Here is a 19,764-nt window from a genome sequence, read left to right as displayed (position 1 = left end):
TAGCTCTCCTGTCTCATGTAGCCTGAGGGATTGCAGTTTCAGCTGACACCGTCATACTTAAAACCTTACTTAGGGGTGACATTCTTCTAATGTCCATACAGAGCAAAGGTACAGTGCTCTTAACTAATAAAATATATGAAGTATTTAAAGGTCTAGGGATGAAGGCAGATGTTTCCTGTCCATATTTCAGAGTTTAATCTTCACTAATTTGACAAATCCATGTTGTAACAAGAGCTAGTGACGATGTACGGAACTAAAACTAGATTATTCCAATATTTATTTTCAAAGTTAAATATGGTAAAAGGCATGCTTTTTTTCTAGGCCTGTAGCACTTGGTGATTGGGCGTTATATCCTAATTATTAATCCCATATACAATGAGCTTTAAGATTGGCCCCATGTGAAATGAGAGGCCTTTCCTCTACCCTATCTGCCACCACAATATTAATATTACAACTGTTTTCAAAATCTCATCTCTGTTTTAGCGTCAGACCACACTACAACCACAGATAGGTACCCTTGTTCGGTGACCACTTCAGTGGTCAGTGTACGATAGCATCAAGCTCAGATGCTCATAACCTCTCTCAGTAATTAGTAACATTGTTTATTTGGTTCTGACATACACACACAACGCTTGGCTGGTTAAACATGAATAGCCTTCAGTTTAGAAAGAAAATATGATTGGGCAAATCGATGAAATATTAAGTGCGGCCTGTTAAGTCTTTACCGTGAGGAGCATACCGTCAGAAGCTGTAAGGAGGCCGTAATTCTCCATGCTCATGCCAGGCAGAGGGTTCGTCCCAAATGGCACTCTATTCCCTATATAGTGCACTACTTTGGACCAAAGTTCCATGGGCCTTAGTGTAAAGTAGTGCACTATATAGGGAATAGGGTGCCATAGGGATCTGGTCAAAAGTAGTGCACTATAAATAAGGAATAGGGTGCCATTTGGACACGTCCATACTGTAAGCAGCAGTCAGGTTCCCTTACCTGAAGGTTCTTCTGAGATGTAGACTTAACATCCTTTAGTATCCTGACGTCCTTAATCTCTTGCTTTCATGCATGATATACAGTACATGCATCTATATCTGCTCAGATGAAATATAAACCAGATGAATATGTCTCACCAACCAACGATCCGCTTTCCAGCTATACGACCGCATATAAATAATGCTTCTCAATTTATTGCCTAATAATCCCTTCACCTTGATGTTCAAATACTGAGCGGTGGCCGCCGACAACGCGCCAGTTCAATACGTTTTAAAATGACACAATGACGACAAGCCTCCAATCCTCCCTCAAGGTCTATCTCTCATCCCTCCATTTCTCTTCTCTCTCTTCTCTCTCCTTCTTTTTCTTTTGTTTGATTAGGCATGACCCACTCCTCATGCCGGGGAACGAACAGATTGAAAACATGGACGTGAACGTGAAGAAGTACGACTCCACAGGGATGTTCCACTGGTGCCAGTCCAAAGACATTGAGAAGGTCATCTTGGTGGGTACCTCACTCCCTCACGCTGAGGTGGTCATTCATCACTAGTCGTGTCCCAAATGGCACCTTATTCCCTATATGGTGCACTACTTTGAGATTTTCCGTGTGGGCCCTGGTCAACAGTAGTGCACTATAAAGGTTATAGTGTGACATTTGGGACACGGTCCTCTCCCTGACAGATTTGTCGTGTCACAAAGTTCCACCAGACATGGACAGGGCAGTTAAACACGTTGTAATGAGGCGGTTGACATGCCATTTGTTCCACTGAGGGGTCCTGTGTATAGGACATTTCTTATATCAATATGTTATATTGCAATTTGTTAATTACAATGACAGTCTATAAATATTACAGTAGGCTAATTATCATTTTTATGGACAATTTCTTCTCTAAAATATTCAGATTAACTGAATGAAAATAAATCATCTGCATACATTGCGAAATGGTAATAGACACATTTTACAATTTAAATTAGACAATAAAGTTGTATTGTTGTAATTTTACATACCCGTTTGGTTCTGTCTGACCATTGCAGACCCGGAGCGAAGCTGCCATGACTGTTCTAAGCGGCCACGTGGTCGTCTGTATATTTGGAGACGCAAAGTCTGCTTTGGTGGGCCTTAGGAACCTTGTGATGCCTCTGAGAGCTAGCAACTTCCACTACCACGAGCTGAAACCCATCGTGTTTGTGGGTTCTCTGGAGTACCTGAAGAGGGAATGGGAGACCCTTCACAACTTCCCCAAAGTCTCCATCTTACCTGTGAGTTGAGCTAAATCACATTTAGAAAATTGATATCGTCAGTGTGTTTCCCTCCAGAAGAAAGACACAAAATAAATAAAATAAATAAAAAATATATTTGTCACATGCTCCGAATACAACTTGTGCAGACTTTAACGTGAAAGGCTTGCTTACGAGCCCTTCCCAAAATAAATAATACAATTGTAACACGAGGATTAAAATGCTCAACAATGGAGCTATATACAGGAAGTACAATACCAGATAAAAGTGCAGCGGTACGAGGTATTTGAGGTACAAATGTACATGAAGACAGGGTAAAGTGACTAGATTTCAGGATAGTCAATAATAAGGTATTTGAGGTAGATATGTACATGAAGGCAGGGTAAAGTGACTAGACATCAGGATAGATAATAATAAGGTATTTGAGGTAGATATGTACATGAAGGCAGGGTAAAGTAACTAGTCATCAGGATAGATAATAATAAGGTATTAGAGGTAGATATGTACATAAAGGCAGGGTAAAGTGACTAGACATCAGGATAGATAATAATAAGGTATTTCAGGTAGATATGTACGTGAAGGCAGGGTAAAGTGACTAGGCATCAGGATAGATAATAATAAGGTATTTGAGGTAGATATGTACATGAAGGCAGGGTAAAGTGACTAGACATCAGGATAGATAATAATAAGGTATTTGAGGTAGATATGTACATGAAGGCAGGGTAAAGTGACTAGACATCAGGATAGATAATAATAAGGTATTTCAGGTAGATATGTACGTGAAGGCAGGGTAAAGTGACTAGACATCAGGATAGATAATAATAAGGTATTTGAGGTAGTTATGTACATGAAGGCAGGGTAAAGTGACTAGGCATCAGGATAGATGATAATAAGGTATTTGAGGTAGATATGTACATGAAGGCAGGGTAAAGTGACTAGACATCAGGATAGATAATAATAAGGTATTTGAGGTAGTTATGTACATGAAGGCAGGGTAAAGTGACTAGGCATCAGGATAGATGATAATAAGGTATTTGAGGTAGATATGTACATGAAGGCAGGGTAAAGTGACTAGGCATCAGGATAGATAATAATAAGGTATTTGAGGTAGATATGTACATGAAGGCAGGGTAAAGTGACTAGACATCAGGATAGATAATAATAAGGTATTTGAGGTAGATATGTACATGAAGGCAGGGTAAAGTGACTAGGCATCAGGATAGATGATAATAAGGTATTTGAGGTAGATATGTACATGAAGGCAGGGTAAAGTGACTAGGCATCAGGATAGATAATAATATGGTATTTGACATATATATGTACATAAAGGCAGGGAAAAGTGACTAGACATCAGGATAGATAATAATAAGAATAAAATAAAGAACAGAGCAGCAGTAGCATATGATGAGTGTAAAAGTGTGTGTGTAACGTGTATGTGTGTTTGTGTTGTGTCGGAATGCGTGTGTGTGTGCTATGTATGCGTGTATGTGAATGTGTGTGGGTTTTGTGTGGGAGTGTCAATGTGGTGTATGTGCCAGTGAGTGTGTATATAGTGTGAATATATAGTCTAGTGAGTGTGTATATAGTGTGTATATATAGTCTAGTGAGTGTGTATATAGTGTGAATATATAGTCTAGTGAGTGTGTATATAGTGTGTATATATAGTCTAGTGAGTGTGTATATAGTGTGTATATATAGTCTAGTGAGTGTGTATATAGTGTGTATATATAGTCTAGTGAGTGTGTGTATAGTGTGTATATATAGCCTAGTGAGTGTAACGGTGTTCCTCCTCCTCTTCATACGAAGAGGAGGAGTAGTGATTCGACCAAGGCGCAGCGTTGTGATATGACATGATATTTATTTAAACAAGACGAAAACAAACTATACTTGACTAACTAACAAAACAATAAACGATGTAGACTGACCTGAACGTAAGAACTTACATGTAACACGAAGAACGCACGAACCGGGAAAACAGACTACACAAAAACCGAACGAACAAACATACCGAAACAGTCCCGTGTGGCGCAACATACACAGACACGGAAGACAACCACCCACAACAAACAGTGTGAAAACACCTACCTTAATATGACTCTCAATCAGAGGAAATGAAAACCACCTGCCTCTAATTGAGAGCCATATCAGGTCACCCTTTAAACCAACATAGAAACAGAAAACATAGACTGCCCACCCAAACTCACGTCCTGACCAACTAACACATACAAAACTAACAGAAAACAGGTCAGGAACGTGACATAACCCCCCCCTCAAGGTGCGAACTCCGGGCGCACCAGCACAAAGTCTAGGGGAGGGTCTGGGTGGGCATCTGACCACGGTGGTGGCTCAGGCTCTGGGCGAGGTCCCCACCCCACCATAGTCAATCCCAGCTTACGTCTCCCCCTTAGAATGACCACCCTCATCTTACACCCACTTAATTTTAATGGTAACCTTAATATAAGGGGCAGCACCGGGACAAGGGGCAGCACCGGGATAAGGTAGCTCAGGACAGAGATATAGCACAGGACAGAGAGGTAGGTCAGGATAGAGAGGTAGCTCAGGATAGAGGGGCAACTCCGGACTGAAGGGCAGCTCCGGACAGAGAGACAGCTCTGGACTGAGGGACAGTTCTGGATCAGTGGCAGCTCTGGGCTGAGGGGCAGCTCATGACTGGCTGACGGCTCTGGACGCTCATGGCTAGCTGACGGCTCTGGACGCTCATGGCTGGCTGACGGCTCTGGACGCTCATGGCTGGCTGACGGCTCTGGACGCTCATGGCTCGCTGACGGCTCTGGACGCTCATGGCTCGCTGACGGCTCTGGCAGATCCTGTCTGGTTGGCGGCTCTGGCAGATCCTGTCTGGTTGGCGGCTCTGGCAGATCCTGTCTGGTTGGCGGCTCTGGCAGATCCTGTCTGGTTGGCGGCTCTGGCAGATCCTGTCTGGTTGGCGGCTCTGGCAGATCCTGACTGACGAATGGCTCTAGCGGCTCCTGACTGACTAACGGCTCTGACGGCTCGGGACAGACGGGCGGCTCTAATGGCTCGGGACAGACGGATGGCTCAGACGGCGCTGGGGAGACGGATGGCTCAGACGGCGCTGGGGAGACGGATGGCTCAGACGGCGCTGGGGAGACGGATGGCTCAGATGGCGCTGAGGAGACGGATGGCTCAGATGGCGCTGCGGAGACGGATGGCTCTGGCTGATCCTGTCTGGCGGAAGGCTTTGGCTGCTCCTGTCTGGCGGAAGGCTCTAGCGGCTCCTGTCTGGCGGAAGGCTCTAGCGGCTCTTGTCTGGCGGAAGGCTCTGTAGGCTCATGGCAGACGGGCGGCTTTGCAGGCTCATGGCAGACGGGCGGCTTTGAAGGCTCAATACAGACGGGCAGTTCATGCGGCGCTTGGCAGACGGACAGTTCAGGCGCCGTTGGGCAGACGGCAGACTCTGGCCGGCTGAGACGCACTGTAGGCCTGGTGCGTGGTGCCGGAACTGGAGGCACCGGACTGGAGACACGCACTTCAAGCCTAGTGCGAGGAGCAGGGACAGGGCACACTGACCTCTCGAAGCGCACTATAGGCCTGGTGCGTGGTACCGGCACTGGTGGCACCGGGCTGAGTGCACGCACATCAGGACGAGTACGGGGAGAAGGAACAGTGCGTACAGGGCTCTGGAGACGCACAGGAGGCTTAGTGCGTGGTGCCGGAACTGGAGGCACTGGGCTGGAGACACGCACCATAGGAAGAGTGCGTGGAGGAGGAACAGGGCTCTGAAAACGCACTGGAAGCCTGGTGCGTGGTGTAGGCACTGGTGGTACTGGGCTGGGGCGGGGAGGTAGCGCCGGAAATACCGGACCGTGCAAGCGTACTGGCTCCCTTGAGCATTGAGCCTGCCCAACCTTACCTGGTTGAATGCTCCCCGTCGCCCGACCAGTGCGGGGAGGTGGAATAACCCGCACCGGGCTATGTAGGCGAACCGGGGACACCATGCGTAAGGCTGGTGCCATGTAAGCCGGCCCGAGGAGACGTACTGGTGGCCAGATATGTAGGGCCGGCTTCATGACATCCGGCTCAACGCTCAATCTAGCCCTACCAGTGCGGGGAGGTGGAATAACCCGCACCGGGCTATGCACACGTACAGGAGACACCGTGCGCTCTACTGCGTAACACGGTGTCTGCCCGTACTCCCGCTCTCCACGGTTAGCCTGAGAAGTGGGCGCAGGTCTCCTACCTGCCCTTGGCCCACTACCTCTTAGCCCCCCCCCCAAGAAATTTTTGGGTAGTACTCACGGGCTTTTCGGGCTTCCGTGCTAGACGCGTCCCCTCATAACGCCGGTTTTTGGCTTGATTCTCCGGCCTCCAGCCTTGCTTCCTTGCTGCCTCCTCATATCGCCTCCTCTCAGCTTTAGCTGCCTCCAGCTCCTCTTTGGGGCGGCGATATTCTCCTGGCTGCGCCCAGGGTCCTTTGCCTTCTAGGTCTTCCTCCCATGTCCATTTCTCCAAATAATTCAGCCTCTCCTGTTGCGTGTTCCACTGCTCGAACTCACGCTGCTTGGTTCTGGTAAGGTGGGTGGTTCTGTAACGGTGTTCCTCCTCCTCTTCATACGAAGAGGAGGAGTAGTGATTCGACCAAGGCGCAGCGTTGTGATATGACATGATATTTATTTAAACAAGACGAAAACAAACTATACTTGACTAACTAACAAAACAATAAACGATGTAGACTGACCTGAACGTAAGAACTTACATGTAACACGAAGAACGCACGAACCGGGAAAACAGACTACACAAAAACCGAACGAACAAACATACCGAAACAGTCCCGTGTGGCGCAACATACACAGACACGGAAGACAACCACCCACAACAAACAGTGTGAAAACACCTACCTTAATATGACTCTCAATCAGAGGAAATGAAAACCACCTGCCTCTAATTGAGAGCCATATCAGGTCACCCTTTAAACCAACATAGAAACAGAAAACATAGACTGCCCACCCAAACTCACGTCCTGACCAACTAACACATACAAAACTAACAGAAAACAGGTCAGGAACGTGACAGTGAGTGTGTATATAGTGTGTATATATAGCCTAGTGAGTGTGTATATAGTGTGTATATATAGTCTAGTGAGTGTGTATATAGTGTGAATATATAGTCTAGTGAGTGTGTATATAGTGTGTATATATAGTCTAGTGAGTGTGTATATAGTGTGTATATATAGTCTAGTGAGTGTGTGTATAGTGTGTATATATAGTCTAGTGCGTGTGTATATAGTGTGTATATATAGCCTGGTAGTGTGTATATAGTGTGTATATATAGTCTAGTGAGTGTGTATATGGTGTGAATATATAGTCTAGTGCGTGTGTATATAGTGTGTATATATAGTCTAGTGAGTGTGTATATAGTGTGTATATATAGTCTAGTGAGTGTGTATATAGTGTGTATATATAGTCTAGTGAGTGTGTATATAGTGTGAATATATAGTTTAGTGAGTGTGTATATATAGTATAGTGAGTGTGTATATAGTGTGTATATATAGTCTAGTGAGTGTGTATATAGTCTAGTGAGTGTGTATATAGTGTGTATATAGTCTAGTGAGTGTGTATATAGTGTGTATATATAGTCTAGTGAGTGTGTATATAGTGTGAATATATAGTTTAGTGAGTGTGTATATAGTGTGTATATATAGTCTAGTGAGTGTGTATATAGTGTGAATATATAGTTTAGTGAGTGTGTATATAGTGTGTATATATAGTCTAGTGAGTGTGTATATAGTGTGCATATATAGTTTAGTGAGTGTGTATATAGTCTAGTGAGTGTGTGTATAGTGTGTATATATAGTCTAATGAGTGTGTATATAGTCTAGTGAGTGTGTGTATAGTGTGTATATATAGTCTAGTGAGTGTGTATATAGTGTGAATATATAGTCTAATGAGTGTGTATATAGTCTAGTGAGTGTGTGTATAGTGTGTATATATAGTCTAGTGAGTGTGTATATAGTCTAGTGAGTGTGTATATAGTGTGTATATATAGTCTAGTGAGTGTGTATATAGTGTGTATATATAGTCTAGTGAGTGTGTATATAGTGTGTATATATAGTCTAGTGCGTGTGTATATAGTGTGTATATATAGTCTAGTGAGTGTGTGTATAGTGTGTATATATAGTCTAGTGAGTGTGTATATAGTGTGTATATATAGCCTAGTGAGTGTGTATATAGTGTGTATATATAGTCTAGTGAGTGTGTATATGGTGTGAATATATAGTCTAGTGAGTGTGTATATAGTGTGTATATATAATCTAGTGAGTGTGTATATAGTGTGTATATATAGTCTAGTGAGTGTGTATATAGTGTGTATATATAGTCTAGTGAGTGTGTATATAGTGTGAATATATAGTTTAGTGAGTGTGTATATATAGTATAGTGAGTGTGTATATAGTGTGTATATATAGTCTAGTGAGTGTGTATATAGTGTGTATATAGTCTAGTGAGTGTGTATATAGTGTGTATATAGTCTAGTGAGTGTGTATATAGTGTGTATATATAGTCTAGTGAGTGTGTATATAGTGTGAATATATAGTCTAGTGAGTGTGTATATAGTGTGTATATATAGTCTAGTGAGTGTGTATATAGTGTGTATATATAGTCTAGTGAGTGTGTATATAGTGTGCATATATAGTTTAGTGAGTGTGTATATAGTCTAGTGAGTGTGTGTATAGTGTGTATATATAGTCTAATGAGTGTGTATATAGTCTAGTGAGTGTGTGTATAGTGTGTATATATAGTCTAGTGAGTGTGTATATAGTGTGAATATATAGTCTAATGAGTGTGTATATAGTCTAGTGAGTGTGTGTATAGTGTGTATATATAGTCTAGTGAGTGTGTATATAGTGTGTATATATAGTCTAGTGAGTGTGTATATAGTGTGTATATATAGTCTAGTGAGTGTGTATATAGTGTGTATATATAGTCTAATGAGTGTGTATATATAGTCTAGTGAGTGTGTGTATAGTGTGTATATATAGTCTAGTGAGTGTGTATATAGTGTGTATATATAGTCTAGTGAGTGTGTGTATAGTGTGTATATATAGTCTAGTGAGTGTGTATATAGTGTGTATATATAGTCTAGTGAGTGTGTATATATAGTCTAGTGAGTGTGTATATAGTGTGTATATATAGTCTAGTGAGTGTGTATATAGTGTGTATATATAGTCTAGTGAGTGTGTATATAGTATGTATATATAGTCTAGTGAGTGTGTATATAGTGTGAATATATAGTCTAGTGAGTGTGTATATAGTGTGTATATATAGTCTAGTGAGTGTGTATATATAGTCTAGTGAGTGTGTATATATAGTCTAATGAGTGTGTATATAGTGTATATATAGTCTAGTGAGTGTGTATATAGTGTGTATATATAGTCTAGTGAGTGTGTATATAGTGTGTATATATAGTCTAGTGAGTGTGTATATAGTGTGTATATATAGTCTAGTGAGTGTGTATATAGTGTGTATATATAGTCTAGTGAGTGTGTATATAGTGTGTATATATAGTCTAGTGAGTGTGTATATAGTGTGTATATATAGTCTAATGAGTGTGTATATAGTGTGTATATATAGTCTAATGAGTGTGTATATAGTGTGTATATATAGTCTAGTGAGTGTGTGTATAGTGTGTATATATAGTCTAGTGAGTGTGTATATAGTGTGTATATATAGTCTAGTGAGTGTGTATATAGTGTGTATATATAGTCTAGTGAGTGTGTATATAGTGTGTATATATAGTCTAGTGAGTGTGTATATAGTGTGTATATATAGTCTAATGAGTGTGTATATAGTGTGTATATATAGTCTAGTGAGTGTGTGTATAGTGTGTATATATAGTCTAGTGAGTGTGTATATAGTGTGTATATATAGTCTAGTGAGTGTGTGTATAGTGTGTGTATATATAGTCTAGTGAGTGTGTATATAGTGTGTATATATAGTCTAGTGAGTGTGTATATAGTCTAGTGAGTGTGTATATAGTGTGTATATATAGTCTAGTGAGTGTGTATATAGTGTGTATATATAGTCTAGTGAGTGTGTATATAGTGTGTATATATAGTCTAGTGAGTGTGTATATAGTGTGTATATATAGTCTAGTGAGTGTGTATATAGTGTGTATATATAGTCTAGTGAGTGTGTATATAGTGTGTATATATAGTCTAGTGAGTGTGTATATAGTGTGTATATATAGTCTAGTGAGTGTGTATATATAGTCTAGTGAGTGTGTGTATATAGTTTGTATATATAGTCTAGTGAGTGTGTATATAGTGTGTATATATAGTCTAGTGAGTGTGTATATAGTGTGCATATATAGTCTAGTGAGTGTGTATATATAGTCTAGTGAGTGTGTATATAGTGTGTATATATAGTCTAGTGAGTGTGTATATAGTGTGTATATATAGTCTAGTGAGTGTGTATATAGTGTGTATATATAGTCTAGTGAGTGTGTATATAGTGTGTATATATAGTCTAGTGAGTGTGTATATAGTGTGTATATATAGTCTAGTGAGTGTGTATATAGTGTGTATATATAGTCTAGTGAGTGTGTATATAGTGTGTATATATAGTCTAGTGAGTGTGCATATAGTGTGTATATATAGTCTAGTGAGTGTGTATATAGTGTGCATATATAGTCTAGTGAGTGTATATAGTGTGTGTATATAGTCTAGTGAGTGTGTATATAGTCTAGTGAGTGTATATAGTGTTGTGTATATATAGTCTAGTGAGTGCATTTGCCGCTGTGATACAGCCAGTCAGTATTCTCTCGATGTGGTAGACATTTCTAAGGATCTGAGTGCCCATGCCAAATTGTCTGTGTCTTTTTTATGTACAGTGTTGTACAAGTCATTGTAGAATAACATTATGTTTGCTCATCTCCTGTCACATTGTAGAATAACATAATGTTTGTTCACCTCCTGTCACAGGGCACACCATTAAGCCGGGCCGATCTGAGGGCCGTCAATATCAACCTCTGTGACATGTGTGTCATCCTGTCGGCCAATCAGAGCAATATCGACGACGCTTCACTGCAGGATAAGGAATGCATCCTGGCGTCACTCAACATCAAGTCTATGCAGTTTGACGACAGCATCGGGGTGTTACAGGCTACCTCCCAAGGTAAGGAAGGGGTTTAGGGTTAGGATCTAGGGTTAGGTTTAGGGTTAGGGTTAAGGTTAGGTTTTCAGGATAAGGTTAGGGTAAGGGTTAGGGTTTAGGGTTAAGGTTAGGTTTAGGGTTAGGATCTAGGGTTAGGGTTTAGGGTTAGGATCTAGGGTTAGGGTTAGGGTTAGGGTTAGGGTTTAGGGTTATGATCTAGGGTTAGGATCTAGGGTTAGGGTTAGGGTTTAGGGTTATGATCTAGGGTTAGGTTTAGGGTTAAGGTTAGGTTTTCAGGATAAGGTTAGGGTAAGGGTACGGGTACGGGTTAGGGATTAGTGTGTGTGTATGTGTGTGTGTGGACGTGTTTAACTATTCTTGTGGGGACCAGAAATCCCCACAAGAATAGTAAACAAACAACAATTTGACCAACTGGGGACATTTTGTTAGTCCCCACAAGGTCAAATGCTATTTCTAAGGGGTTTAGGGTTAAGGTTAACATTAGTGTTAGGGTAAGAATTACGTTTAGTGTTAGTGTAACGGATGTGAAATGGCTAGCTAGTTAGCGGGTACGCGCTAATAGCATTTCAATCGGTTACGTCACTTGCTCTGAGACCTGAAGTAGGGTTTCCCCTTGCTCTGCAAGGGCCGTGGTTTTTGTGGAGCGATGGGTAACGATGCTTCGTGGGTGACTGTTGTTGATGTGTGCAGAGGGTCCCTGGTTCGCGCCCGAGGTCGGGGCGAGGGGACGGTTTAAAGTTATAGTTAAGGTCAGGTTTTTGGGTTAAGGTTAGGGTTAAGGTTAACGTTAGGGTTAGGGGTAAAAGTACGTTTTAGGGCTAGGTTTATGGTTAGTGGTTAGGAAAAATAGGATTTTGAATGAGACTGAAATCTGTGTCCCCACAAAGTTAGCTGTAAAACACTGTGTGTGTGTGTGTGTGTGTGTGTGTGTGTGTGTGTGTGTGTGTGTGTGTGTGTGTGTGTGTGTGTGTGTGTGTGTGTGTGTGCGCATGCATGTGTTTGACCTGTGTTTGACAGGAATCCCTGGTGATGATTGTTCCCAGGTTACAATGACTATGGCTACTTGTTGGTAATTGGCATTATCAGGGTATTATCTGGGCATTATCCTGACATTATCCTGGCATCATCCTGGCATTAAGCAAATTAAATTGTAGATTATCTTACACATTTGATTCTTATTATTATTTTGAAATCAATTTTACAACACAAAAATGATACAGTATGTAATTTATGACTATTATATCAAACATTTCCTGACATCGTGTGAGGCTTGGAAGTGAAATGAGATGGCCGTCAATAACGGACTGTCATTCCTGTCCTGCCATTGAATGTAATTCTTTAAGGGACCTCTTGACCTGGTTGTTCCTCTAATACTTGTATGACCTAGTGGTTTGGCTTAGTCAGCAGCAAGTGACAGATGTCAAATCACAGGCCATGCATTATGCATACAGCATCACTGAATTCATGTTTTTACTTGTCAGTCTGGGGAGAGAAAAGGGATGTCAAGTCAATTTAAATTCACACTCACGTCACTTGTTTTTGTTATTTCGTGTCTATGTTATGTATGTATGACACTTTTTCGCATTAGAAGATTTTTTTTAAGACTCCATTCAGACGGTGACACTTTGACGGAAACAAAATGAGCAACATGTAACATTTATATTGTGATATTTACGGATGGAGGCACCTCTCATGAATATAGCTGAATTGACTCAACGTTGTGTAATATTTGCTTACTACAAATGACTTGAATGTGACCAAGATTGGCTTAAATATGTTATACCGTATTGATAAATCATCTTATCAATTCCATTTTCCTTGTACTTCTATACTTTCTTTGGAGAATAGATAAATGCCTCATAACAAGAATATGCTTTGTGGTATCATGTTACTGTAGGCCTCCAATGTATGCATTCATAAGGCCTTTATAACAGCTACATAAGGCATTATATCATCTGTCGTAGGCAGTCATCAGCATCTATGTATGTTTCCATGTAGGTTTCACCCTGCCAGGCATGGACAGGTCCTCTCCTGAAAACAGTCCAGTTCATGGGGGGTTGGTACGACAGGCTTCCATCACAACAGGAGCCAACGTCCCCATCATCACTGAACTAGGTATGTCAGCAGGTATGAATGAAATGTCACTCTGGCATTGTCCTTAAAGAGTGTGAAATGGGTGAAAAGGAAGGTTTCATGGAATTATATACATACATTTTTTGTATCGTTTTAGAGTGATGAAAAAACACCAAAATTAATTGCCTGATTGAGAATATTAAAGTTTTTCTAATCTAATCCAGTGTGGTAATAGTACGAATGTTTCAGGTTTTTAATAAACTAAACAGACCAGAATTCCTCAAGTTAATCTATGCTTTCTAAAACATTCTGAAGGTGATTTTCATGTTTTGAACCATTCATGACTAATACATTTATCTAATCTTAACCTCCTAACTATTTCTCTCTAACACTTGTCTGTAGCACCGTTAGTAAAACCAGCAGGCAAAGTCGTACCTGTGATTTCATTCAGTCAGGATACAAGCAGTGGGATCAACATACACATAATAACAGAACTGGGTAAGAAGCCGTTGCCTCAGTGTTACACTAACAGCCGCCGAGCCGCCGCCGCCTCGTCCTCCTCCAAACAAGCTTTCTTTTGATTTCTCTGTCTGCCTGGTCCAAGAGGCCAAGGTTGCACCCCAAATGGAACCCTATTCCTTATGTAGTGCATTATGTAGGGAATAGGATGTGTTTTGGGATGTGGCCCTAGTCTGGTTCATTCCTAGGGTATCACTTTGAGCAGATTGTACTCGGTTACTTTGGGTTCTCTTGTTGGAATTGACTGTCTTGTTTTGGCCTATTTCTCTTTTCTGAGAATCACAAGGTCCTTTGATCCCAATACAAGTCCTTGTGGCTGTTTCCATAGTAGCATCTTAGTTCTGTTTCCATAGTAGCATCTTTGTTCTGTTTCCATAGTAGCATCTCAGTTCTGTTTCCATAGTAGCATCTTAGTTCTGTTTCCATAGTAGCATCTCAGTTCTGTTTCCATGGTAGCATCTTAGTTCTGTTTTCATACACTTAGAAATAATGGTATGGTTAGGGTACAGTATTGTTCCCTGTTGTACAACAATATTAAAAACACATAATGTACCTTCAGAGGTACACGTATAATCTAAAATGGTACAGTCCGGTACCTTTTAGGGTACATGTACGGATGAAGATTATAATGGCACATTTATGTATCCAATAATTTGAATATAAAAGGTACAATAATCACACTCTCAACAAAAGGGGTACGGTGTGAAGGTACATTTCTGGGTGGCAGGAAGCCTAATGGTTAGCGCCTTGGTTCCAGTAACTCGAAGGTTGCTAGTTCGATGTGCCCTTGAGCAAGGCACTTAACCCTAATTGCTCCTGTAAGTCACTCTGGATAAGAGTATCTGCTAAATTACTAAAATATAAATGTTTCCCAGGGTACATCGGGTACAACGGGTACAATACAGAATGCTGTATTGGAACTAACGGCTTTGTCACTGGGATGGTACACAAAAAAGGCACATTTGTACCATAATTATTATAATATTTCCCAGAATGCTTTACTGCAGGTTGATTATATAATTGTTTTTAATATCTGTGTTTTTGCATGTAGTTTAATTGATTCATTAATCTTATGCTACACAAAGATAAAATAACATACATTTTTGCTAAACTAATCCAATCAGTCTTTTTGCACCATTCCTGAAATGGTTGTCCAGTTTAGATGGCTTAGGTAGTCTCCTCACAATGTTCCTATCCCTGGCAGTCTTTATGAATGCAGGTTGTGGGAGAATAAAAAATTCCATCTGTTGGTTATCCTAATTCTGTCGCTGTTCAAATAGGAATTACACATCCCATTACACACCCAGAATAATGTGACTTGCAGGTAGGTTTGCAAAATTCTGGCAACTTTACCACATTTCCCAGATATTCCAGAAATACCAGTTGGAAGGTTCCTGGAAACGGGAGGGAATAAACAGGAAATCCTTCAACCAGGATTTGTTGAAAATCTTAGAATTTGGGGAAGGTTACCAGCATTTTGAAATCCTACTTGCAGGCCTGATCAGGCCTGTAAACCATTCATTTCAGTTCACTGTATTAGGGTAAAATTTGGCCTCAAAATTTGGCCTCATGAAATATGTAACAAATTGTCATAAAGAGTTTAATTTGAATGATAACATATGCCTCGGAACTCACTTGGTGAAGCCCACAGGACTGAAAATGTACGAATTCAAAAACCACGTCTCTTTCTCTAATAAATACAGTCATGGTGACAACTCCACAAGTCACTCAAAGGCAAGGCATACCTGAAACTATGTTGGAGACGTGGCTTTCAGTTATCACAAAAAGCACAATTTTAATACACCAATGGTAATGTCTTATTCTCTTACCTTATTTAAGTAAGTATGACCTTATAATCAACATTGCAGAAGGCGTGGTTCGGAGAGGGGAGTGTTTTACATAGTCTACTAGTTGCCAACATTTGACTGCAGCATGTCAGCAATTATAACAAAAGTTTCCCGTATTCATATAAGGCAAAGATACTTCTAGGTTTCTGCTTTCATCTGTGTCTGGTGTTAGCTAGTAACTGGCTAGCTACTGTAGGTCTTCAGCCAGCATGGAAGAAAAGCGGGGGAAGGGTTGCCCAAAACTCAGACACAGTTGTCATGTCATTACATCAAGAGACATGCTAAATAAAAATGTCATAAAAATGTACAAACTTCTTGACATCATTGATAATCATGATATATGAACATTGTATATATCTATACTTTATACTGTATATATATATATATAAATATATACACTGCTCAAAAAAATAAAGGGAACACTTAAACAACACAATGTAACTCCAAGTCAATCACACTTCTGTGAAATCAAACTGTCCACTTAGGAAGCAACACTGATTGACAATAAATTTCACATTCTGTTGTGCCAATGGAATAGACAACAGGTGGAAATTATAGGCAATTAGCAAGACACCCCCAATAAAGGAGTGGTTCTGCAGGTGGTGACCACAGACCACTTCTCAGTTCCTATGCTTCCTGGCTGATGTTTTGGTCACTTTTGAATGCTGGCGGTGCTTTCACTCTAGTGGTAGCATGAGACGGAGTCTACAACCCACACAAGTGGCTCAGGTAGTGCAGCTCATCCAGGATGGCACATCAATGCGAGCTGTGGCAAGAAGGTTTGCTGTGTCTGTCAGCGTAGTGTCCAGAGCATGGAGGCGCTACCAGGAGACAGGCCAGTACATCAGGAGACGTGGAGGAGGCCGTAGGAGGGCAACAACCCAGCAGCAGGACCGCTACCTCCGCCTTTGTGCAAGGAGGAGCAGGAGGAGCACTGCCAGAGCCCTGCAAAATTACCTCCAGCAGGCCACAAATGTGCATGTGTCTGCTCAAACGGTCAGAAACAGACTCCATGAGGGTGGTATGAGGGCCCGACGTCCACAGGTGGGGGTTGTGCTTACAGCCCAACACCGTGCAGGACGTTTGGCATTTGCCAGAGAACACCAAGATTAGCAAATTCGCCACTGGCGCCCTGTGCTCTTCACAGATGAAAGCAGGTTCACACTGAGCACATGTGACAGACGTGAGAGTCTGGAGACGCCGTGGAGAACGTTCTGCTGCCTGCAACATCCTCCAGCATGACCGGTTTGGCGGTGGGTCAGTCATGGTGTGGGGTGGCATTTCTTTGGGGGGCCGCACAGCCCTCCATGTGCTCGTCAGAGGTAGCCTGACTGCCATTAGGTACCGAGATGAGATCCTCAGATCCCTTGTGAGACCATATGCTGGTGCGGTTGGCCCTGGGTTCCTCCTAATGCAAGACAATGCTAGACCTCATGTGGCTGGAGTGTGTCAGCAGTTCCTGCAAGAGGAAGGCATTGATGCTATGGACTGGCCCGCCCGTTCCCCAGACCTGAATCCAATTGAGCACATCTGGGACATCATGTCTCGCTCCATCCACCAACGCCACGTTGCACCACAGACTGTCCAGGAGTTGGCGGATGCTTTAGTCCAGGTCTGGGAGGAGATCCCTCAGGAGACCATCCGCCACCTCATCAGGAGCATGCCCAGGCGTTGTAGGGAGGTCATACAGGCACGTGGAGGCCACACACACTACTGAGCCTCATTTTGACTTGTTTTAAGGACATTACATCAAAGTTGGATCAGCCTGTAGTGTGGTTTTCCACTTTAATTTTGAGTGTGGCTCCAAATCCAGACCTCCAAGGGAGGAGCGAACACCCACAGACACTCAGCCCTCCGTGGAATGAGTTTGACATGTGCTGTAAAGTTTCAATTTAAAATGTTCAAGATGAACTTGCTAGCAAGCTTGATAAACAGTGCTGAACATACCATCTGGGCTAGCTAGCTAAATGATATAGCCAACATCTTGTCTATATTGATGCTGTTACAATAACCAAACACTATAAACAAATAATTTGTGAAACCATGTTGTGATGTATGACAGGATTGGATATTGCATGCAATTTCAATGTTGTTTGAGCAGCTTTGTGTATCAGCAAATGGTCCATGTTGCTTGACATAGGCGACATAACCGCCTACTTGCTCCCCGCCCGCTCAGTCTGTCTATTCACACTTCCTGCTAGTTTTACATGAGAGAAAAAGTTAGTTTTCCTTTCAGTTTGAGCATTTTTAATCAGGACAACATATTACGAGTGATGATTTAGTAACTCAGAAGGCTATTTTACATGGGAATCAGAATGACTCTTCGGGACGTTTAAGAAAAAATCTAAACCTTTATTTGTGATAGTGTAGGAGCATCTTAGGGGCATGAGGAAAGCCCTACAATATGACATTTTTCAAAATAGTGAGAACGCTCGGTAGCAGGCATCTTAGTTCTGTTTCCATAGTATCATCTTAGTTCTGTTTCCATAGTATCATCTTAGTTCTGTTTCCATAGTAGCGTCTTAGTTCTGTTTCCATAGTATCATCTTAGTTCTGTTTCCATAGTAGCATCTTAGTTCTGTTTCCATAGTATCATCTTAGTTCTGTTTCCATAGTATCATCTTAGTTCTGTTTCCATAGTATCATCTTAGTTCTGTTTCCATAGTATCATCTTAGTTCTGTTTCCATAGTATCATCTTAGTTCTGTTTCCATAGTATCATCTTAGTTCTGTTTCCATAGTAGTGTCTTAGTTCTGTTTCCATAGTATCATCTTAGTTCTGTTTCCATAGTAGCATCTTAGTTCTGTTTCCATAGTATCATCTTAGTTCTGTTTCCATAGTAGCATCTTAGTTCTGTTTCCATAGTATCATCTTAGTTCTGTTTCCATAGTATCATCTTAGTTCTGTTTCCATAGTAGCATCTTAGTTCTGTTTCCATAGTAGCATCTTAGTTCTGTTTCCATAGTAGCGTCTTAGTTCTGTTTCCATAGTAGCGTCTTAGTTCTGTTTCCATAGTAGCATCTTAGTTCTGTTGCCATAGTAGCGTCTTAGTTCTGTTTCCATAGTAGCATCTTAGTTCTGTTTCCATAGTAGCGTCTTAGTTCTGTTGCCATAGTAGCATCTTAGTTCTGTTGCCATAGTAGCGTCTTAGTTCTGTTTCCATAGTAGCGTCTTAGTTCTGTTGCCATAGTAGCATCTTAGTTCTGTTTCCATAGTATCATCTTAGTTCTGTTTCCATAGTAGTTCTGGCTCCATAGTAGCATCTTATCTCTGTTTCCATAGTATCATCCTGGATCTGTTTCCATAGTAGCATCTTAGGTCTGTTTCCATAGTATCATCTTAGTTCTGTTGCCATAGTAGCATCTTCTGTCTGTTTCCATAGTAGCATCTTAGTTCTGTTTCCATAGTATCATCTTAGTTCTGTTTCAATAGTATCATCTATGTTCTGTTGCCATAGTAGCATATTAGTTCAGCTTTCATAATATCATTTTATTTCTGTTTCCAAAGTCAAATCAAATTTTATTTGTCACATACACATGGTTAGCAGATGTTAATGCGAGTGTAGCGAAATGCTTGTGCTTCTAGTTCCGACAATGCAGTAATAACCAACAAGTAATCTAACCTAACAATTCCACAACTACTACCTTATACACACAAGTGTAAAGGGATAAAGAATATGTACATAAAGATATATGAATGAGTGATGGTACAGAACGGCATAGGCAAGATGCAGTAGATGGTATAGTGTACAGTCTATACATATGAGATGAGTAATGTAGGGTATGTAAACATAAAGTGGCATAGTTTAAAGTGGCTAGTGATACATGTATTACAAAAAGATGGCAAGATGCAGTGGATGATATACAGTACAGTATATACATATACATATGAGATGAGTAATGTAGGGTATGTAAACATTATATTAAGTGGCATTGTTTAAAGTGGC

At 41.2% G+C, this 19,764-nt stretch overlaps 1 protein-coding gene across 1 annotated transcript in view; it reads left to right on the top strand.

Moving 5' to 3' along the window:
- LOC120029580 (calcium-activated potassium channel subunit alpha-1-like) overlaps positions 1-19,764 on the top strand; it is a 108,848-nt gene that overhangs the window by 77,240 nt on the left and 11,844 nt on the right. Inside the window, exons 18-22 of the mRNA XM_038974855.1 lie at positions 1,370-1,493; positions 2,024-2,248; positions 11,187-11,379; positions 13,378-13,494; positions 13,855-13,950. Coding sequence (XP_038830783.1) covers positions 1,370-1,493; positions 2,024-2,248; positions 11,187-11,379; positions 13,378-13,494; positions 13,855-13,950 — 755 coding nt within the window. The remainder of the gene's footprint in view (positions 1-1,369; positions 1,494-2,023; positions 2,249-11,186; positions 11,380-13,377; positions 13,495-13,854; positions 13,951-19,764) is intronic.

This window comes from Salvelinus namaycush, chromosome 35 (genome assembly GCF_016432855.1).
Source record: "Salvelinus namaycush isolate Seneca chromosome 35, SaNama_1.0, whole genome shotgun sequence".
NCBI classification, from domain to species: Eukaryota; Metazoa; Chordata; class Actinopteri; order Salmoniformes; family Salmonidae; genus Salvelinus; species Salvelinus namaycush.
The sequence above is the reverse complement of the archived record's forward strand: the minus strand, read 5'-3'. Positions and strand labels throughout refer to the sequence as shown.